This window comes from Cupressus sempervirens, chromosome 10 (assembly GCF_028749045.1).
Source record: "Cupressus sempervirens isolate cs-2001-9-10 chromosome 10, ASM2874904v1, whole genome shotgun sequence".
In the NCBI taxonomy this organism is placed as follows: Eukaryota; Viridiplantae; Streptophyta; class Pinopsida; order Cupressales; family Cupressaceae; genus Cupressus; species Cupressus sempervirens.
This window is the reverse complement of record NC_143127.1, coordinates 426,974,523-426,999,127: the sequence shown is the minus strand read 5'-3', so window position 1 is coordinate 426,999,127 and position 24,605 is coordinate 426,974,523. Positions and strand designations below refer to the sequence as shown.

General features: G+C 33.4%; 1 protein-coding gene across 1 annotated transcript in view; it reads right to left on the bottom strand.

Annotated features, from left to right (window-relative positions):
• Nucleotides 1–6,327: 6,327 nt before the first annotated feature.
• Nucleotides 6,328–24,605, bottom strand: part of LOC149534532 (putative ribonuclease P/MRP protein subunit POP5) — an 82,994-nt gene continuing 64,716 nt past the window's right edge. The window contains exons 2-3 of the mRNA XM_089806875.1: nt 16,682–16,819; nt 6,328–6,473 (exon numbers count right to left, since the gene is read on the bottom strand). Of these exons, the coding sequence (XP_089663001.1) occupies nt 6,328–6,473; nt 16,682–16,819 (284 nt within the window). The remainder of the gene's footprint in view (nt 6,474–16,681; nt 16,820–24,605) is intronic.

Here is a 24,605-nt window from a genome sequence, read left to right as displayed (position 1 = left end):
TTCTCCAATGGCAAACACTAAAACCCTTGCTTAGAGCTCAAAGAAATCAATAATCAAATATGCAAATAATGGGTGCTTAGCAATGAAGCTCTCGCCTCTATTTATTCTTTTCCTTCACCCCTTCTAGAAGGAAATAAAATATTATTTAGTTGTACTCTCTAGAAGCTTCCCCATTTCCAATACAATAATTAGTTGTGCTTTTAGAAAATTAAATTAATTAAATATAAAGTCACCTTTAGATTTATTTATTATTGACTTTAATTTAATTTATTTCTCCTTATTTCTCTACTTAGCCTTTAGAGAATGAAAGGCTCACTGAAGGCCTAAAAGATGGGGGACATAACATGTTGTCACCTTGATTCTTGATTTCATTTTCTCCAGTCTTAGCTCTTTGAAAATGACTCTTAATACTGTCATCATCATCCATTCTAGTATTTTCCTAATATCTCTCTGTTGTCAACTGCTTAAAAAAACTTCACCTTATCATATGCTTCATAGATTTTCTTCAATTTTTCTTAAACCTCATAAGTATTTTTCAAAGAAATAACTTTAACAAGTTCTAATTTTGATAAAGCTCTAGTGATTGCATATATTGTCTTCTCATTCCAATCATATGCTTCGATTTCATCTAGAGTTTTTATGTCATACTAAAGGAACAATACATACTCCACACATTCTTCCAAGTCTTGTAACTACCAACCAATACCATATAACCTTTCATCTAATATTTCCATGAACTATGTTAGGATCTATCAAACATAGGGATATTCAATTTGTGTGCCGTCGGATCTGCCTCAAGCAATTAAACTTCAGGCTGAAGAAACAAACTCTGATATCAATTATTGAACAAGTCAAATAAATGAGAGAGGTCTTAAATATGCATGCTTTGAATTTTCTAGTTTCATCCCTACCTCTATTTCTATACCTAAATGTTGGTCTATTATGTCATTGATGTCAAAATTGATACATAAATACAGTGAATATTATTGCTCCTTTAGGAGTTGCAATATGTTGTGGAAAGATTCAGATTCATTGTATACATCTCAGAAGTATGTGATTACAATACATGCAGATTTCACAGATTTGTAACATTTTGTACACACATATTTGATACTCACCTTTGTAGAACAATCGAAGGCCAGGCCAAGAACAATTAAACACAAGTATATACCGTTTATCTTTGATATGAAGAAAGTGACGAACTTGTGTCACAGTCCGTCCTTGAGATGATCAACGGTGATAACAGATAATAAAGCAAAAATGCACATAGCAAAGACTTGATCTTCTCATGAATTCGATTTAATGAACAGGACGTGACACCCTTAGCACTCGAGTAAATTGTAATGTGAACAAATTTAGTATATGCTTAAAAGTCTCGAGAGGATGAATTCGTATGATATTATTTGGCAGATAAGACAATTATTTAACCATTTAACCTCTCAGAGAATAGTATAAGTATGGGATGACCATCCTTAAATATCATATATTAAGGAAAAAATTAAGCTTCAAAAAAATAAGTCAACTTTGACTGTTTAGACTTTTACTTTAGAAATAAAGTTTAGTATGTGATATTTAAGCCTTCTAATATAAAATCAACATGCAACATGGATTTATTTGTTACCAATAAGCTATTGAGATAACTTAAAATATACAAAGGTATATATTTTAAATAACCAATGATATGGTTAGTTGAAACCGAAAGGGTCTATACATTGAATATTTCAATCGGTCGAGATAGTGTGGAGAATGGAAATTGCTTTAACACTTGGTTGAAGAAATATAGAATTCTAAGAATAATAATGAAAATGAATTATATAATTTGAAGATCATTACTCAATTGTTCTAGAAACTAAATGTTGTAAGAGAGTAAATATACCATTTTTGAGTTCAATCAGAAATAGTGTCAGGGATAGATCTGACTGAGAAAGCAGTAAACTGGTATCGGGTTCTTGAACATTATATTCTAATCTTGATTATTATGATATGCTTGTTTTCATCAAATGTAATTTGAATATGTTGTTCTATATTTGTTTCAAATGTGCTAGTCATTAGATCTGCAGTCTGGTCAAAACCTTGAAGAATAATCGATATTGGAGTCTGATTTGAATTAACTCTGTTAATCAAGTTTACAGTCGAAGAAACCGAAATTACATCTCTCAGATAAAAAAAACATTGGAAGTTCAGTTGATTCAGTCTGAAATTGTACAAGTCAGATTGTGCAGAGAAGTATTAAAGATCAGTTTACAGTAATCATGCTTACAAAAAAGTAACTGATGAGAAATATATTCTCAGATCTGTGTTGATATGTAACTTGTTCACCAAATTATTTCTTCAATCAGAATTGTTGTTCAAATTAAGTAAGTTGGTGCTCAAATTTGAAAGAGTTGTTCTTATTAGAGGGGTGGTTGTTCCTTAGGGTTGTAGCTTTGAAAGGTGTAACTGATTACAAGAACTTGTGAGACTGGATTAGTACAACATCTCTTAGCAGTCTTTGGGTTGGTGGTTTTCTTTCTTTGAGTTTCTACATTATATCATGTACATTGTCTTCTACTTGTTTCGATGTTAACTTTATATTAAAGAAATACTTATGAAAGTAGATTTAATCCACAAATTGGTTTAAGGTTAATATACACTCTTAATGCAGTGGGCTCTCCCCCTCCACCTCCCACCCTAGTAGTTTATTTGTGTTCTACAATAAAGTCTCCAATTGAGAGCAATTATAGGGCTTCAAGACAATTTTGTTAAGTAATTTGTATATTAAAACTGCTATTCATCTTGATAATGGATCACAAAGTGTGATACAAAACATTGATGCCAAAAAAACACACAACCATATCCATAAACCTGTGATAACAATAAGTAATTTGTAGTATAACATAGGAATCCCTTCAAATGGACATCCCTCGTAGTTTCTTCGGGAGACAATATGGTTAATTAGTTCCTAGATTTGCGTTAAATATGATACAAAATTTTAGTTTTCAAACATTTAGAATATTAAAATATATCTACTAAGTTGATAATATTCTCCACTATGAAATATTCTCCCATGTAAATATAGTAACTTTCTTCTCACCACATATTTTATTTACAATTATTGGGAATAGGTTTTCCTTCTCTTCTATGATTATATCTTGGGTTGAGTTCTCTAAACTAAGTCCTATTCAAACTTATAAGAGTGATTGACATAAACACAATTACAAGAATATTATCATTTAGTTGCAAAATATAATTGATTCTAGCCTATTTATCTTCAATAGTCTATATAAAACACATAGAAAAAGATATTTTTGAAGCACCTATTGCACTTGTATATGTGAAAATTTGATTTAAGAAAATTCACACCTAAAGAAAGACAATTGTTGACATATTTTAAAAAGATTATTAAAAATATATATACTAATTTCATTTACTAAGTCAAACTGCCATTATTATTGATAATAGTTAAACTACCATTTTCAGAATTTGTACTATGTTTTAATAATATTGAATTGACATTACATGTCATGTAAAAGATTTGGAGTAAGATAAACTCTCGACTTATGTTGTTCTCTCATCATAGACAACTATTTTCTACTTTAAAAATTGCTCAGGTAGGTTCTATAGCAAGTTATTTCCATTTGTTCTTTTTACTTTTATTATCTACTAAACTTATTAAGTATGCTAACTCTTTATCAAAATAAAACAAAATATATTTTTCTCATTAAGTGATATTTAATGTTCTATAGTAAAAACTTGAAATTTTGTTTGATTTTATTATTATTTTTAAAATATATGATGATTTTGGCTCGTCTATTGTGCAACAAAATCAGAAATATACTTCCCAACTTTAGTTTCAATCACATGTTCAATGTCACACGAGGGATATGAGAACATTCACTTGTGTTTAATCTCATTGAATTAATCATTTTGGCTCGATTAATATAGATGGATATCATGCCCATATAAATTATAGAACAATTAATAAATCACGTTTTCCAAATTATTTGTTGATTTTTCAAAAATAATTTAGTCATGAGTTTCTAAGTTGTGTTTATCAAAGCCTTAAAAGAAATTTAATGTAGAAAAATGGGTGATATATGTACTTCTATATTTCAAGGACAAATTATTTATTTATTTATTAAAACTAAATGAATTGCATGTTTTCAAGCATATATATTGTGTTTTTTTTTTTTTTTTTCATGATTTTCTTATTAAATTAGTAACACAAGGTTTTGCTTACGTAAAAATGGGTTTTGAAACAACTCGAAACCTTGTACAAAGGGACAAGAAAAATATAACAATGAGAATCTTAAAACAATTGTGGAGAACCACCCAACTAATTAGAGGGACACACTAATGTTCCCAACATGAGGGCAAACAACCCAAGTCAAACATAGACCATCAAGATTTACATTTTGGTCCCTTCTTTTGAGACCATAAAGCCATATCAAATGAAGGTTTGGAGGACCTTCCTTTTTTCTCTTTAACTGAAGTCCAACTATCCTCCACCTTCCCCACAACTTTCTGCCAATCACCACTAACCCCCAAAAACCCTCCAGCTGAAGAGCCAGCTGCAAGGTTCTGGAAAGAGTCAGTAGCATAAGGGACAACAACAAAATTCTGACTCAAAGTAGACAAAGGGTCTGAAACCACAAATTCAATAGGAGACAAAACATCAACAACACTTTGAGTCAAAACCGTGGAAGGGACAACATGCACAGCATCAGAGACATCCACAGAATCCTCAACCAAAGTGGGATCAGTATGCGAAGAACTATCCAACCCATCCACAACTGAAGCAACTTTCTGAACCATATAATCATCATTTGAAACCCCCAACCACCAAGAAGGTGATTTCTTCAATCTAACCTTATCAAAGGAGCATTGAGTAGTAAGATGTCTAGTATTATGACACTTCCTACATCTGAAGGGAATACCTTCATAATTGAGTAGCTGAATCCAAGAACCACTTGAAGAAGCCAACTTTATCATAATAGGGAGCCCTTTAGAGATATCCATCTCCACAAGGATGTGAGCATAAGTTTTCCTAAAGACATTGGAGGAAACTGAATCAACCATTAAGAAATCCCCAAGGCCATCTCCCATAACCTCCAAGACTGAGTCCTACCATAGGTGAAGGGGAAGATTCGACAATCTAACCCAAAGAGGAATCTTATCAAAGGACTTCGTAGTCAAGTTAAATGTCAGATACCAAGGTTTGACCATTAGGGGGAATCGTTCCTCCCAAGAGAAACCATGGCACGAGATTGAATCCCTATCATCAACATTAGCAAATTTCACAATAAAAAAACCTCTTGCCATAGGGTAGATTTGAACTAAATCTGAAATGATTGGTTCCCAGAATTTGGAGATCTAAGCATGAAGATTCGAGAGAGAAGGCCAAAAACCCCTAAAACAAAAGATAGCAGCAATAGCAGAGAAATCATCCACATATGTATTAATCTCATCAACAATGTTAGATTCAAGCTTAAGCAAAAGTGGCTAACATACAGGAACAAGCATAGCCTCACGGTTGTCCATAGCTGTATGAGACCCCTTTCTTAGAGCGAGAGCAATACCTGCTTCAAAAGTCGCCACATCTACATAAGAGATAGCAGTTTGAACTCCAACCACACAAGAAATGGTAGGAGAGGTGACCACACCAAGAACAAAAACATCAGATCCAATAGCAACCACAATAGGTGGGGGTCTAGGAAACCTGACATAGGAAGTCGTAACAACATTTGTTGCAAGGAGCTTGGTTGCAGCAGAGGCAACCACCACACTATGAGCCTTCCGCACACCATCGCAGGAACAGAGGCAAAAATTCAAAAGCGTTACAGGCGAGAGCCATCTTTAGATCCATTAATAACACAAGGTTACAACTCTCCATACAAGTGTAATATTCATCAACTATGAAATTACAAATCAATTATTTTGAGTCAAAGTTGAGTTGAGGGTTTGATAACGGTTGAGGAGGTCTTTCATCTTTTATTTTTACATATTGGAAGTAACAAGTTATATACCACTCAAGTAACTTGTCAATTCAAAAGGATGCATCAATAGAACTTTTCATGTGTATGTAACTCGTAAAAGCTCCCAAATAATTGATATCTTGTGTTTAATAATATTGGTTCCAATTTGCTTCATCATATATGAAATAATTATTTTTTGAAGTTCATGTTGTTTGAATACAAAAAAATCACATCTAAGCATTTTTCCACTCATCCAGGGGGTCAAGGAATTATGCCTTTCAAAGATACATATTCACAAGCGTCATCTTCTAAACATGGCATTAATATTAGAAAAAATCTCTAGTACAGTTTATTATATATGTTTCAAACTATTTTAGGAAAGGTTTTTAAGTTTTTCAAAACAATTATATACATGTTTAAGTATCTCCTCTGATTGTATATCTCCTTGCATGAGCTTATAATGTTCAAATTTTGTTTTGTCATAATTAAGAGCATATTTCTTAGATGCCCTTATACTCCCTGCATAAGAAAAAAAACAAATAAGAACAAACAAGTTTTACTCAAATGATGACGAAAAAAAGATTCGATCGTATAGTTATTTGAGATACACTCCATATGAATAAGTCAAAACATAAAATAAACTAATACAAAGTTTAAAATGTATATTCCAATGTTACAACATGATTTGGTTTCATTTAGATCCTTCATTATGTCATTATTGCTCTACGAAATCCTATTGCAGAAAACTATTTTATAATAAAGAGTCCAATACAGTTAGTTCTATCTTAGTTTCTTGGCTAGAACAACAAACAAAATTAGCCTACCATTGTAGGCAAGTTGAAATGCTACTCAATGTAGAATAAAAAAGCTTTATATGGAACATTTCCAAAGAAAGTCACGTAAGCTTTTGTTCACCAATTCTTAGTCTACTTTCATGTGACTTGAGGTAGGACATAATATGAGTGAAAAGTATGTTTTATGGGAGTGTTCTTGAGAGTTTTTTTTAGCATCCTCAAACTTGAGATATTTTGTAAACACCTCAGAGTCAAAAGTGTCCCCAAACTATCCCCTCCCCTATTGTAACGGGTGTATCATCTAACAAAACCAACCCACTCAATTATGAGCATGGGAACTTCTATATATGTATCACATTAACTTTTGGTGCTATCAAAAATTCTAATGTTGCATGTGGTAAGGATTAGGTGGCCAAAGAGAACGCTGGACAATAGAGGACATTAGAGGATTTTTTAGTCTCGAGCTAATTTTTTGCTTTGAGATGGTTGACTATTTGAGTTCCATAACATAGATGGGGTTAACATAACTATACTACACTCATTTTGTGGGCACTGAATTTGTGAAATAGGTGGGGATAGTGTATCTACACTTGACATAGTCAATCATTTGAGTTCCATGACATAGATGGGGTTAATTATACTATACTAATTTGTGGGTAGTGTAACTTGTAAAATAGGTGTGGTTAGTGTATCTATATTAGTTTCATTCGTACTACACATTGACCAAGGAATTTGGTTCCCAAAATGGCAAATGGATATTGACACTTCAAAAGGACTGTGGACTCTTGAAAGAGAGTTGTTCTCTCATTGTGCAAGCATTGTGGGCTCACAACTACTAACAAATATGAAAGTTTAGCAAGTCACTTACAACAAAACAATGTCCTGCCAAGCTGAAAAATTGTAATAATTTCAGAACAAAAACCCATGGGTTTATGCAATGAACTCCCAAAAATCTCAACCCAAATGTATACAAAGGGACAAATGGTCATTTAAAAAAAAAAAAAAAGTCATTTACCTTTTTTTTTTTTCAATGTCAACTGATTGTCTACATGACACAACTAGGATTCCTAGCTAGACTCTGTGGCAACACAACATTACGTTTTATCCTTTGTCCTCAATGATATTTGATTTTGTGGAATGTATTAAAATAGAATGGGTACTAATCTTGGAAAGGTGTGTACTGAGAGGGAAGGGGGAGGGGAGAATTGGTACTCACAAACTGTTTAGCAATTTAAACTTTTGACCATAAACTTGTAACTGTAATTCACATTAATTGATAGTATTCATTTACTTGACATCTGTTGCGATGTAAACTAATTTATTGATATGCTATAACAATAAAACAATAAAGCAAAATAAGAGTAAACCACAAAACCATGCATACACACATTACATCATGATTAGTATCACATAAACCCTTAGAGGGAAAAATTGTGATGGGGATTGTACCCACAACTCTACAACCCATTTTTGTCCAATTTAATCTATTTTTTCTGCACATTTCCACCATTTTTTGTGGATTCTTTTGTAGGAGGGCTGTTTTTGTTCAAAACCCATTTTTTTTAAAATTTTTGTTTTTTTGTTTTTTCTAGTACTAGATAATTTTTTTTTTTAACAAATTTTTGGTGGGTTTTTTGAGATCTCAACTGGGTTGCCATTTTTTTGGGTGACTCGATTTTTGAGCCAACCAATCCAGAAACTAACAACACTCTTTCTGAGTTTTTTGAGCTCTCTTCTAGGCCACCCTTCAATTTTTTTGGGTCTTCCATTTGTTTTCCTTGAAGAACGTGCATTCACAGATTTTCATGTTTTTTCATTGAAAAATGTGCTATATATAGCATCGTTGATCAATATTTCGCTCAAGAAAAACTCAAAATTCAATGGTCGAAATCATAGCATTTGGAAGCAGCAGATCATAGAAATTTTTTAAATTTGGAATACCGATCAAATTATTTTGGATGTTACACAATGTTTGACTGTCCCTAGTACTGATCAAGATTCATGGGATCTGAATGCTCAATAGACGACGATGCTTCTCAAATTATCCATGGTTGATGATCAACTCTCTCAAATTCCATCTGGTAAGACAACTATCGAGATATGGGCACATCTCAAAGGTCTTCATGAGACTTCTGACAAGAGTAGAGCTTTCTTCTTGAAAAGCACTATGTTTTCTATTATCATGGATCAACGAAGCTCGCTCCAAGCTCATTTGAATAGGATTCAATAAAGTCGTGATTAGTTGTTTGCCATCGATCACAAGATTGAGGAATAGGACATTATGGTTATCACTCTCCAGAGTTTACCAAAGTCCTATGAGCATTTTATCGAGATTCTCAACATCACATCTTCTAGCATTTCTCTAAAGTTCACCGATCTCTGCACACTTCTACTTCAGCAAGATTGGTGGAAACAATAGTTTGATAGTAGATCTAGCTCCACCTCTACAAAGCAAGCCTTTGCTGCCAAATCTTTTTAGAAGGATAAAGGCTAGTTTCAACAATCTTCTCTGTAGCCATCCTTTGGTCCAGATTTAGAAGGCTCTCGAAAGAAAAACATTCAATGTAACTATTGCCACAAGTTTTGGCAAATGAAGGTTGAATGTCAGAAGCGCTTAGCTTCCCTATCTAAGCAATTTGGTTCATAGCCCACAACGAACAATGCAGAGCACCTTAAGCAAACATAATCTACCTTTTACACTTTTTGACAACTTCATGCTCTAAATAGATCAACCATTAAGGGAGGGTATTATGATAATAGATAGTTTCTATTATCTTTGTTTAGTATATAATGGTTATCTATTGTAATCTTCAGTAAGTATTAGAATGTTTCCAATATTTAATTTTATGTTTCTAGAATATAATGTTTCTATTCTTTACGATTGTTTTTTAAGGAAATGCCATTCAGTCTCTTATATAAATTGATCTCTTGATCACTGTTAATAACAAGAAAATATTTTCCAATTACTTCATAATAAGAAGTGACCGATACATTGTTAAATATATCTAACACTCTTGTTAAGAAAAAATCTATTAAGAGATTAATCTCACTTATGAAATGTTCACCCTATTTAAGGATTTACAATAAGTTTGATCTAGAACTTCTAAGTCCTATTAAAGATTATCAGGTAAGGGATTTTGCAATAACTTGTAGAAATTGCTAGATATTCTATCAAGAAAGTAAATGAGATGTTAATGCTTTCCTTCCAAATCTTGTCAAATCCCTTACACGTTGATTTTTCTTCCTTTGTATGTATTTTGTGCTCTGATCTCAATCACAACTCAATTCTACATTATTACTCCACTATCTTAACTCTTCTTATGTCAACAAACTTAAATTTGTTAGTTAGTTCGCCTTTGTTAGTAGGGTTCCCATTAGCTTGATCTCGAATCTATTTGGATCCTTCCATATTATGTTTTCTTATCCTCTCAGCTGCATCATAACCTTTTATTCATTTTCGAGGTGAAATAATGTTTGTTGAACTCTCCTTGTAGTCCTCACATAAATCTTTATCACCAATCTCCTTAAGTTGTTTCACTCCAAACATCTACATAAATCTTTATCACCAATCTCCATAAGTTATTTTGCTTCACACATCTACATAAATCGTTATCACCAATCGCCTCCACACATCTTACCATGTAAACTATTTTTCCTTTGTTTAGGTTTAGTGAATTTGACACTAACACAATAGGTTCAATCATTCTCCATTTCATCTAGTTGTCAGCTGATAATCTTTACTTGTTCATCTTTGTCCATTTACAGATAATTGTAGTTCACCAATATTGAACTAACTTTTCCTCTTTACCAAATACGTTTTTACATATCCTTTGTATTGATAACAATATAATTATCTGATAACGCTCCTTATAAATGTCTGTCTTTCTTCTGATAAGTCCTTTCTTGCCAATAACGTATTACCTATTTAGCAGTTGTTACAGAAGAGAGAAGCAAACACTTGTTACAGAAGAAAGAAGCAAAAAGCTATGGAGGCAGGAATTCCAAATCCATAGATGAGACATTCTTGATGAGTAAAAAAGTAGATTTCTATAATCAAAAGTGAATTTTGTAGTAACCCCAACAAGTTATAACTTCTTCAAACACCAAAAAAAATCTTTATACTTTAGTTGTTTGACATTTCATCAAACACTTTGCAAGCAAGCTCTGATACTACTGTAATAACCCCAACAGGTTATAACTTCTTCAAACACCAAAGTTCTTTATACTTTAGTTGTTTGACATTTCGTCAAACACTTTGCAAACAAGCTCTAATACCACTATAGTAACCTCTTAAGGAACTAATATTCAAATGCAATTCTTTTGGTATTATTAGTGCAAATACATGGAAATGAGATGTAGTAATGATGCCAAAAATTTTGATTCTGAATTATTACAGTAAAATCATATGCTAATGAAGTACAATGATATTGGTGATGCCCGAGAATGGAAATGAATCAAGCATAGACACTGTAGCACGACATCTTGTATGCATACTATAGCAATCAAAATTTATTCTCCAATTTAAGCACAAAATAAAACTTCTGAATTGAAGCTCTCCCAAATACCAAATTCAATGGATATTTCACCACCTCAAATGGTTGCAACACTGAAGAGTTGACGTTCTCCAATGGCTGACTAAAATAAAAAACCTTAGTTTCTTCTCCCAACTTGATATCAAATGCAATTCACAAAATCGGATGATAAACAACGAAGCTCTCATCCCTTTTTATACTTTTCCTTGACCCTCGTAGAAGGAAATAAAATATTTAATAATTGCATTCTCTAGAAGTTTCCCCCTTCCAATAATTAATGCACTTGCTAGAAGCTTCTCTCTTGCAATACAATAATTAAATAAAATATTTAATAATTGCATTATCTAGAAGTTTCCCCCTCCCAATTATTAATGCACTTGCTAGAAGCTTCTCCCTTGCAATATAATAATTAATTGTGCTTCTAGAAAACTAAATTACTAGAACCTTCCCCCTTCCAATAATTAATGCATTCTTCAATTAAATTAGTTAAGTATAAAGTCACTTTTTTTTTTTTTTTTTTGACTTCTATAAGAAATTCATTTAATCAATTTCTCCTTATTTCTCCACTTAGCCTTTAAATTCTCTGAAGGCTAAGTGGAGAAATAAGGAAAAATTGATTAAATTAATTTCTTATAAAGTCAAAAATCAAAAAGAAAAAAAGAAAAAAGAGTGACTTTATATTTAATTAATTTAATTGGAGAATGCATTAATTATTGGAAGGGGGAAGCTTCTAGTAATTTAATTTTCTAGAAGCACAATTAATTATTCTATTGCAAGGGAGAAGCTTCTAGCAAGTGCATTAATTATTGGGAGGGGGAAACTCCTAAGAATGCAATTGTTAAATATTTTATTTAATTATTGTATTGTAAGAGAGAAGCTTCTAGCAAGTGCATTAATTGTTGGAAGGGGAAAACTTCTAGAGAATGTAATTATTAAATATTTTATTTCCTTCTACGAGGATCAAAGAAAAGTATAAAAAGGGGTGAGAGCTTCATTGTTTATCATCCGATTTTGTGAATTGCATTCGATATCAAGTTGGGAGAAGAAACCAAGGTTTTCGATTTCAGCCAGCCATTGGAGAATGTCAACTCTTCAGTGTTGCAACCATTTGAGGTGGTGAAATATCCATTGAATTTGGTATTTAGGAGAGCTTCAATTCAAGAGTTCTATTTTGTGCTTAAATTGGAGAATAAATTTTGATTGCTACAGTAGGCATGTAGGATGCCGCGCTACAGTGTCTATGCTTGATTCATTTCCATTCTCGGGCATCACTATTATCATTGTACTTCATCAGCATATGATTTTGCTATAATAATTCAGAATAAATTCTTTTGGCATCATTGTTACATCTTGTTTCCATGTATTTGCACTAATAATACCAAAAGAATTGCATTGGAATATTAGTTCCTTGGGGGGTTCTTACAGTGGTATCAGAGCTTGCTTGCAAAGTGTTTGACGAAATGTCAAACAACTAAAGTATAAAGAATTTTGGCATTTGAAGAAGTTATAACCTGTTGGAGTTATTATTATGGTATTAGAGTGGTTCCCTGTGAGCCTAACAAGGTTAATGCAGCCACCATTCAATTTAGTTTACAAAAGAAAAAAAAAGGGCTCTATTTACACAAGGAACCTGCACAGCTAAGAACATGACTGATAGACATTCTCAAAGCCCACCCAGAATTATAAGAGATGATGAGGCTTTATAGCATCAGGATAGGCTTCTACAATCAATAGAGGCAAATACACAAGCAATGATGGAGCTATGGTCATTTGATTGGGGTTACTACAGTGGTATCAGAGCTTGCTTGTAAAGTGTTTGACAAAATGTCAAACAACTAAAGTATAGAGAATTTTGGTGTTTGAAGAAGTTATAACCTGTTGGGGTTATTACTGATGTGATGCTTCTGGAGAGGGAGTTGGTGTTGTACTTATGCAGGACAAGCATCCTATAGCTTATGAGAGTAGGAAATTCAGAGGGCCTGAGAGATCATTCAGCATATATGATAAGGAGATGTTGGCCATCATGCATGCCTTGGCCAAATTCAAAGAGTATCTTGTGGGCATCAAATTTTGTATTAAAATTGATCATAATAGTTTGAGGCATTTTTTGGGACAGCGAGACTTGAATGATCGTCAACAGAAGTGGGTGAGTAAGTTATAGGCCTATGATTTTGATATCACATATGTTAAGGGGACACATAATGTTGTTGTAGATGTTTTATCTCGCAGGCCACACTTCACTTATATGATTTAGATATCAGAGGATTGGCGACAATTGATTGTAGCAGAATATGCCAGAGACACACAGACCTCTAAAATAGTGGAGGGAATAGTGATCGACACTAGGTACACTCTTGTAGATGATTTGATCATTTACATGAACATGATTTACTTAGTCTCAGGATTGATAGTGAAGCAGTTGATTTTGAGAGCACTCCATGATTCACCTACAACAGGCCATCTTGGGTATTTCAAGACTTACAGGTTAGTTCAAGAGCAATTCACTTGGAAGGGGCTTAAGGCTGATGTTTTGCAGTATGTGTGTTAGTGTCTTATTTGCCAGTAGAACAAACAAGACCACACTTATCTAGCAGGGCTCCTATAGCCACTTCCTATGCCTAACAGGAAGTGGAAGTGCATCTCCATGGATTTTATCATGGGCTTGCCCGAGGCCCAGGGGCATGATTGTATCTATGTGGTGGTGGATAGGCTAAAAAATCTCCTCATAAGCTATAGGATGCTTGTCTTGCATTAGTGTAGCACCAACTCCCTCTCCAGAAGCATCACATTGAAGCTCAAATGGATTCATGAAATCAGGCAATGCTAATAGTGGGCATGTAGTCATTATTTCTTTGAACTGCATGAAATAGTCCTGTGCCTCCCAAGTCCAGACAAATGCCCCTTTCTTCAGAAAATCTATCATAGATGCTGTGTGTCATGAGTAGCCACTAAAAAACCTGTGATAGAATCCACATAGATCAAGAAATCCCCTCAACTGTGTAAGGTTCTTTGGTGGTGGCCAATTAACAACAACGTAGATCTTTTCAGGATCCATCTGCACTCCCTCTGCATTAATGATGTGTCCAAGATACAACAACTCTGTCATCCCCAATTCACATTTGGACTCCTTGGCATACAAGGAATTCCTTTGTAAAATGCTCAATATTGTCTCCAAGTGTTCTAAATGTTCTTGCCAAGTCCTGCTATAGATCAAAATATCATCAAAGAACACTAGCACAAATTTCCTCAACTGATGGTGGAAGATCCTGTTCATAGTGGATTGAAAAGTGGCAAGTGCATTAGTCAAACGAAAAGGCATGGTTGTATGGTTGGTTGAAGGGATTCACACTATTTGTGAAGATGGAAGTGAGCATATCATTCCCACCTCACCCTATTCAAACAAGAATGTTATACCAAAGAAGGTGATCAAAAGGACCAGTAGGAAATTAGACTCAAGAATTTTGATTCCTTCAACAACAGTAATATGCCTTCACAAAACCATGAGGTAACACTTTCCCCACATTAGGATGCAGATGAACCGAGTGATACTAGCCTTGAAATTTTGACTGATGATGATCCACTTCTTGGTGAAGCTGATGATTAAAATGATGGCACTCATTGTGAATCAAATTTTTTTGAGCTGCCCTTAATGCATATTGAAAGCTACTACAATCCAGTTAGACAGTTGACTCCGAGTCCTTATGATATGGCAGTTGTAAATCTATTGGTTGGTGATTTTTTTTAATGTGTGCTACAGTTTTTACTGGCTGCCATGCTTGGTCTATTAGTGCATTTTCGGATATGGTTTGGCCTACAGGGTTTAGTGAGTTGCAGGCAGTTGCGCGGAGACATCTCAACGTGAGAAACATACCACATCAGATGATTATCCTTCCAAAACAGGGGCACGGTGACAATATTATTGTCATTTATATAGCTGAGCAAGATTACGAAACTGACTTTTGGGGGTCTAATGAGTTGATTCTAGTGCACACTGGAGTTGTCTTTCACAACATTATGATGATCTACTTGTATAGTGGGTTGATATATGAAAGTGATAATTTGATGGACATCTTTTCTTACTCCCAGGATTGAGTAGAAAGGTTGGTATGGGATCCAGGAGCTGACAGAATGAGTGCCTTGCAGTTTGTGGATTGTGTTGGGTTACTTAACTATTGAGACATGGAGCACTTCGGTTCTAGGTAGTGTAGTAGGCAGAAGCAACAGTGTCTTACGGGTTGACTTGGGATCCAGGGATCTCACTGTTGGCTGATTTGCACCCTTATTTTTGGTTTTGTAGCATGACACACCCTGGTTACATAGTTACCAGTATGAGCCGTAGAGTGGCTTGCAGATGAATATGGGATCCTGGTATTGGTTCATGGACTTGTGCTTGCTTGAGGAAAAGAAATCTCAAGGAGGGATTGTAATCTCCTCCCTGAGACATTAAAGAATTAATAGGCCAACCAAAATTTATATTATAATTGATTAATGGGGGACCCACTGCAGAATTATTTAAGTCAATTTAATATTATAAAAAGGGGTACTGTTTGGGGCATTAAAAGATGAAGACTTCATTCATTCCAACAACCTTGGATTTGGGTATTGTTTCAGATTTCTCTTGAGGAAGTGGAAGCTAGTTGCCTTCAATATTTGGAACCTAGGGATGGAATCCTTTAGGCTTCTCGTGGTGAATCAGATGCACAACCGATTCAACATCAGTTGCGGTGAATTCACATCAGAGTTCATTCCAATCTCACTGTTAGCACTGTATTCAAGATTGGACCTTTAACATGTTATTTTATTGCTGATTGTATATTTCAATTACAAAATCTGAGGGTTTCATATGAGTGTTTGTTGGTTATTTGCTCGATTTTATTGCATAACTTCTCCGTTATATATCTGAAAATTATTTGCAAAGAAACTGGGAAAAATAATCCAGTGGGATATCACAACATATCCGTCTTTAATCAGATCTGCATAAGTTCAAACATAGACAATATCACATTGAGAGCTGCTAATATTGGTAGGCACATTTAAACAAATCCATTGCACTTTTATTAAATAACTGAAACGAAATCTACTAAGTTACGTAAAGAAGATTGTGAACTATAATACAATGATTTTATTAGGACTTAATAATCAGGTTGTTACAAGCATTAACAGAGACAACGAGTTTTGTTGAAAACTGAATTTAGTCCAAGTTATCTATGAAAGTGACACTACATTTCAATACCTAAAATGTAGCAATGTTAAAATATTTCTTCGTTCACAACAACTAGCAGTTCATAACCATTACAAACTTTCTTTATCAATTAATGGTGGATTTTAAACTCCAATTCATGTTGTTACCCTACTTGCATCGACCAAAATAAAGATGGAAAATAAAAATAATTGTACATACCATTCAAGTCCAGCACATTAAAGAAAGCAGAGCAGCATCCAATACTTGTAATTAAAGTAATCGCACACCAAACTTTCTGGTGCTCCCTTCGCAAACATCTGACAATGCACAACTTTGTAATTGGATTGAAATTTTGAACTGCAGCCAAAGCATCCACAAAAAAGACACAACTCAATCCTGAAATGATTTTCGTTTCATGAAAAGATAATTGTAGTTTGATATGTATAATGTACACTCTGATATCTACCATGAGTTAAAAATTAGGTGATTTGTATTTTACAGTCCTTTTTGTGAGAGTGATGCACTGATACAGATGGCGAACGGCTTAAACATCACACACTAAGGCTTGATTCCTAGTGCAAAAGTGTTAAATAGTCAAAGTTTGACTTACTTTTCCAAGCTTAATTTCTTCCTTAGTGTGTGATGTTTAAGGCTGGCCGATACAAATGGTGTCGTACCTGACAGGGTTAATATTTGTGTTAAATAACTAAATCAATCTTTGTGGATGATATTACTATAGTGGATGATATAACTAGCACACCGTGAAGAGTTTAATTTTGTTCAAGATCACTTCAAATGGTTAATGAAACCGGGGGTAGTTATAAATCCAGTTTTGTTTAGATTTTGATCCAAATTTGTAAAGACGGATCCAGAAATATTTTGGGGATGTGACAACTGGGGATTAATCAATGGATCTTCAGAGATAATAATAACCATTAATGCACTTCAGGCTCTCAAATAAGTTACTCTTATTATCGCAGCGTGCAAGATTTTAGATTTATGAGTTTAGCCCATCAAATTAAGGAATAAGTAAAGGAACTCGTCAAGAATGTTGACTACAAGGCAACATTGACAAGTAACAAACGACGAACAGGGTAATGTGAATTAGTTTTTATTATTTATGTTAAGATTTACCTATATATAAGTGATAAGTTGACTTGCTTTGATGTTTCTCCAAGACTTCTATAATGGTCAGAATAGCAGAACTGTTTATATAATAGTGTACTCAATATTGATAGTGATTATTCTCACAATAATCCAATGCTAGATTCTGATTGAGCTTTAGGATTAACCTTGGATGAATTTATTTGTATTGAGCAGTATATGACTGCACCGAAAACCCTGATTTTTCCATTTGAAGACTGCAATATTGTATGCGTTTGATGGCAAATAAACAAGGATAGACGGTGGTTTAGTATGTGACAGAGAGTCACGCACGATAGGCGTGATTCTGAGAAGAGTCACGGCCTATCGGGCGTGACTCTAAGTCATGCATATTACAAACAAAATCAAATCCTGACCATGTTAGTCAGCTGTCAAACATAAATGTGATCACATAACTTGATCGGTCCAACTTATGATATGATATATATTAGATCAATATAAATTTCAATATTATTATAATAATCCGACTATACAATAACATTCCCTCTTAGATTTTAAGGATAAACACTTGAAAATAGAACACCATTAGTAATATTTAGAAATCACACATGGAGGAAATCTTTGATTAGAAGACTTCCATTATATAATATCATATGGATATTTGCCTATCAGAATGTCAACAAATGACATTCACCAAATACTCTTTTGACATCATATTAGATAATGTGAGCATTGGCCTATCGTAACAAAATGAAATTCACCATGTACTTTGAGTTATGGCCTATCAAAACATCAACTAAATGATGTTCATCAACTACTCAATGCGGTAATGGCCAATAGAATATCAAGGCAAGATATTCACCAAGTACCTAACATATATATATACAAACAACGTATAGATAGTCAATTAAATGATATCTAACACTTAGTTGTTGATTTATAAGATAAAGCCTTTCAAGATCTATTTCAACATTTTACACAAAATGTATATCATGATATAAGTTATTGTAAATCATTTGAAAGACATCACCTTCCAATAACTTCTTCAAATACAAGTGAAAATCATTTGAAAGAGGTCACTTTCTCATGATGTACACAGGTTTCATAAATTCATAACATTTATAATATATAATGTACATTAATCATTTATTTTGAGATATTTTCTCAAAAATTACAATCATACTAAGTTCCTTCCGAAAGTGTTCCACCTTTGTTTAAGCAAGTGGTTTGGTAAGGGTGTCTACAATCTGATTCTCTATACTAATATATCTCAACTCAACTACATTCTTCTCAACTATGTCTCTGATATAATGGTATGGTATCTCAATGTGTTTTGACCTGTTATGAAACACTGGATTTAGGGATAGTTTGATGCAGCTTTGGTTATCACAATAGATACGTGTAGGTGGTAGAGTCTTCCCAAACAATCCAAGTAGAAGCTTCCTCAACCATATGGCTTCCTGGGCTCCCATGGATGCTGCTATATATTTTTCTTCAGTGGATCTCTGAGCTACTGATGATTGTTTTCTACTGAACCATGATATCGTTGCTAATCCCAAGGTAAAACAACACCCTGAAGTACTCTTTCGATCCATAGAATTTCATGCCCAGTTAGAGTCTATATATCCACTTAGATTTAGTTCAACAGTTGTGTATTTTAGACCATATTCAACTGTACCATGAAGATATATGAGAATGTGTTTTGCTGCTACTAAGTCAACTTGTTTGGGTTCACACATGAATTGACTTAGAGCATTTACTCCATAACATATATTAGGTCTTGTATTCACTAGATACATTAAGGACCCAATAATTTGTTGATAAAGAGTAGGATCAGCATTTTAAGAATCTTTAGTTGCTTCTTTTAGTTTCTGTAGATTTGTTTCCATAGGAGTCTCCATAGGTTTGCTTTCCATCATTCCAAATCTTTTAAGTATATCCAATGTATACTTACCTTGATTTAGGATGATCTCATTGGCATGTTGCCATACTTTGAGTCCTAGAAAATAGTGTAGTAGTCCCAGATCCTTCATATCAAATTTGGATGCTAGTTCTTGTTTACACTTGTCAATCAAGTGATCTTTTCCTATAATAAAAAGGTCATCAACATATAGTACCATAATCAACATATTCCCTTGTTGTAAATTGAAGTATAGGTTAGGGTTTGCATTATTTTTTGTGAAACCAAGTTTAGTTAAGTGATGATCTATTCGTTCATACCAAGCTTGGGAAGCTTGTTTGAGTCCATATGGTGCCCTCTTTAATTTACATACATGTGACTATTTATTATGTACCAAAAATCCTTTAGGTTTTTCAACATAAACTTCCATTACTCCATTCAAAAAGGAAATCTTGACATCCATTTGATGAATTTTCCATCTTTTAGAGGCAGCAATAGCTATTATAGTTCTAACTAGGATATATCTAGCTACTAGAGAAAAAATTTCTTCATAGTCGATTCCTTCCTTTTGAGAGAAACCCCTTGCAACAAACCTAACTTTGTATTTGTCAATGCTTCTATCTGCGACATGTTTGATTTTGAATAACCATTTTGAGATTACGACTGATTTGTTTTTGGGTTTGGGAACAATATCCAAAATGTCATTCTTTAGGATATAATTATATTCCTTCGTCATGGCATCCTTCCAGGTTTGTTGTTTCATGGCTTCTTTCACATTAGATGGTTCAAAATTTGATAGTTCACTCATCAATACAATACAGCTAGAGAAGATGTTTGGTCGATTTCTTTCTCTAATAGATGCAGTACTAGCTGAATTGTTTTCTTCAATTAGTTTTTTGGCCCATTGAGGTCTCTTCTTGTCCTTAGATATATTAGTCATATCCATAGGCTTGGAAGAGTTATCTTCTTCTATTTTATTCTACCTCTCAATCTTAGAAATTGATTCTTCTAGGGTTTCTTCGTCATTTGATTCACTTTCAACTTTGGATCTTTTTAAAGTAGTATCCACATCAAATATTACATCTCTACTCAATTCGATGCTACTTTTTCCAAGGATGTATATACAATATGCTTCGAAAGTTTCACTGTATCCTATGAATATTCCTCTTTTCCTCAAAGGTTCTAGTTTATTTCTTTTCTCTTTAGGGATGTGGAAGTAGACAAGACACCCAAATATTCTTAGATGACTGAGATCAAGTTTTTTCTTAGAGAAGGCTTCTTCAAGGGTTTAATGTTCAAGATGAGAGTCAGGGCATCGATTATGAATAAAAAAAATAGTGTTAGAGGTTTCACCCCAAAGGAATGTTTCTAGGTTTTGATCATGAAGCATGGCTTTAGCAACCTTGACAATAGTTCTATTCTTTCTTTTTGCTACCCCATTTTGTTGGGGATTGCAAGGAACTAAAAACTCCCTCTTGATCCCAACACTTCTACAATAATTAGAGAATATCTTTTAAGTATATTCTTTGCCATTGTCAGTTCTCAATATTTTAATTTTCTTTCTTGATATGCTTTCTACAAGAGCTTTGAATTCTATAAACTTAGTCACAATTTTGTCAGACTCTTCACATTTTAGAAAGTAGATCCATGTCTTTCTAAAGAGGTCATCAACAAAGATGATGTAGTATAAATATCCTCCTAAGGAAGGGACATACATTGGCCCACATAGGTCAGCGTGAAAGAGCTTTAGAATTTCTTTGGTTTTTCTTTCACTATTATGAAAGGCGGTTTTAATATTCTTCCCTAGAGCACAACCTTTGCAAGTTCCTTCATGATTTGGTTGGAGTTTGGGTAACCCTGTTGCCATTTTTTTTAAAGAGGGTAATCCTCATAAACAAAGATGCCCTAGTCTCCTATGTCATATTTCATTTTCTTTGATGGAATCATGAATTAGAGTTGTAGGTGAGCATAGGTTTAGTTTATGTAGACATCCATGTCTAGAACCAATTTTGTGAGCATTTTTTATATTAGAGTTCTTAGGCTAGGCTAGTACTTTTCCTTCCATAAATGTGATCCTATATCCTTCATCTTCAAGTGCAGATATAGAGACTAAATTTCTCTTTATGCCAAGTACGTTTACTACTTTAGTGAGTTCAATTGAGATTCCTGATTTAAGATTTTGGTACATGTTTCGATGCCCTTTACATGATAGTTGGTGCCATCTCCAATGGTTACATCATCTACACAGTCTTCCTTGATTGAATCTAATTGTTCTTTGAACCCAATAATGTGTCAAGAAGCTCCACTATCAATCACCCATGTATTTGATCTATTTGATACTTCAGTAGATAGAGCTGAATATAAAGCATTATTTTTTGAGTTTTCATTTGAGTTGCTGACTTGTGCAAATGAATCTTGTTGCTTGAGTTTATCAGGACATTTAGATGTTGGATGACCATACTTATTGCATCTAAAGCATTGCATTTTGGAGTAGTCTGGTTGCTTCCTTTTTCCATTAAATTTTTGCTTCTTCTTTCTCTTATTTACACATGTATAAAGAACTTGCTTATCTTCTTTTGTGGAAGAAATACCCATGCCTCGAGATGTTAGCATACATTCTTCTTGTATGGAATCTTCTTTAATTCTATCAAGTTTAGGAAACTTGGACCGAGAGCATACTCCTTGTCTAAAAGTATCCCATGATGCTGGAAGTCCTTTTAGAGCCATTATTGTTAATTCCTTTTTGTCACAATTATGACCTATTGTAGACAATTGGTTTCTTAACTCAATTATTCTCATAAAATAAGAGGACATGGTCTCTCCTTCATTCATCTCAATGTTGGAGAGTTTGTCTCTTAATGTGATAACTTGAATATTATTGTTAATCTCAAACATCTCTTCAAGAGCTTTGTACATTTCATGTGTTGTGTCTAGCTTTGAGATAATTGGAAGTAAATGGTTCTTAACATCGTCCACAATTAACTTCATGGCTTCAGTGTTACCACTTTCCCATTTTTCCAATCCTTAACTTCCTTTAGGTGGTGGTTTGGATTTTTCAATGAATTGTTTTAAACCATTCTCTTTCAAGGTTAACTTCATCCACAATTTCCATCCCACAAAATTTGAATCACCTTCAAGCTTATCTTCTAGCCTCATATCGTGCACCATTTTGAAGAATATGAATTTAAACAAATAATTGAGTGCACTACAGGTAGGTTTGATCAATATCGTTGCTTAGACCCACTTTGATCACATGTTAAGATTTACCTATATATAAGTGATAAGTTGACTTGCTTAGATATTTCTCCAAGAATTCTATAATGGTTAGAATACCAGAACTCTTTATATAATATTGTACTCAATGTTGATAGTGATTATTCTCACAATAATCCAATGCTATATTCTAATTGAGCTTTATGATTAATCTTGAAATAATTTATTTGTATTAAGAAGTATATGACTGCACTGAAAACCCTGAGTTTACTATTTGAAGATTGCAATATTGTATGTGTTTGATGGCAAATAAACAAGGATAGACAGTTGTTTAGTATGTGACAAAGAGTTACACATGATAGCCATGACTCTAAGTCACGCATATTACAAACAAAATCAAATCTTGACCATGTTTAGTCAGCCATCAAACATAAATGTAATCACATAACTTGATCGGTCCAACTTATGGTATGCACTTTTGACATTTATTTAATTAAGGTTTCATTATATATATATATATATATATATATATGTGTGTGTGTGTGTGTGTGTGTGTGTGTGTGTGTGTGTGTGTGTGTGTATGTGTGTGTGTGTGTATCTTATTTAAATTACTATGCAATAATAACATTAAGATATAATAATAGAAATATATATTACATCAATATAAATTTCAATATTATAATAATAATCCAACTAAGCTATACAATAACAAATTAAATTCTAGTCCTGCTAATTTTGGCATGCAAGCTAATTGAATGGATCACAATAGAAGATTCAAACAAGGGTTCCAAGGAACAAAATCATTAGCAAGAAGAGAATTTTGCAAGAATTCCAATCAAAACAAGTTTAGTGGGATTAAATCAAAGAAAGTAGGAAATCGAAGAAAATTATGCACATACATCTCAACTTATATAAAACTAATAGAGCTAATTAAGAATGCACATACAAAAGACATCCATAAACAAAGAAGAAAAGTGGATGGACAAGGACAGAGGTAGTGTATCAGCCAACTAAAACAGGGATGACATGCATTTCAAAAAAGAGAGGTAAACAAGATTGTAACATTCCCTTTTCCTGGGCCTTAGCTATCAACTAGCATATCATCATAATACAATTACAACTTCATATTTATGAGAAGGCAGTTATAAAATTTATGTTCATATGAAAGAGATTAACAGTTACAATCAGTTTAGCTGAAATATCATGACTAAGAATTGAAGGAGTATTCAATCAGAATGAGTGGATTAAGCATTTAAAATCAATTCAAGTAAACAAGATTTTCATCATTTGGGTGAACCCACACTAATGGGTTCCACTTTAGTGGAACGAAGAAACTTCAAAAAGTTTGCCAAATCGTGATTTTGGCTTATTGCATTTGGTATGGCATGTTCGTGCGAACCTATATAATATGTTCACGCGAACATATTATCTACATATGTTCGTGCGAACATATTGACGCCCAAATTGCTATGTTCGCGCGAACATATGAAAGGAACATTTTTGGCACTTAAAACTACGTTTTTAAATTTTTCCATTTCATTTTCACGGTGACTACTGTTGACTCACGGGTTCGGGTGAACATACAATTTTTACTGCCCCCACTAGCATCGCTTGTCGCTTTCATTCGGATTCTTCATCTTCAGGTATGTCAAAATATTATTAATTCAATGTTTTGAACATTTTTAAAGCAGTTTTAAATGTTTTCAATGCATTTTAAAAATGTTTTTAAAGCATATTTGAATGTTATTTACGTTTTGACCGATTTTGAAAGCATATCTAAATGTTAATTAAATTTTTTTATTGTTTATTTATATTAATTTAGAAAATAGTACAATATTATACAGAAAATATTAGAAAACATTAGGGAAAATAGTAGAAAATTTAGGAAAAACATTAGAAACATTAGAAAACAAACTTTGAAAAAAT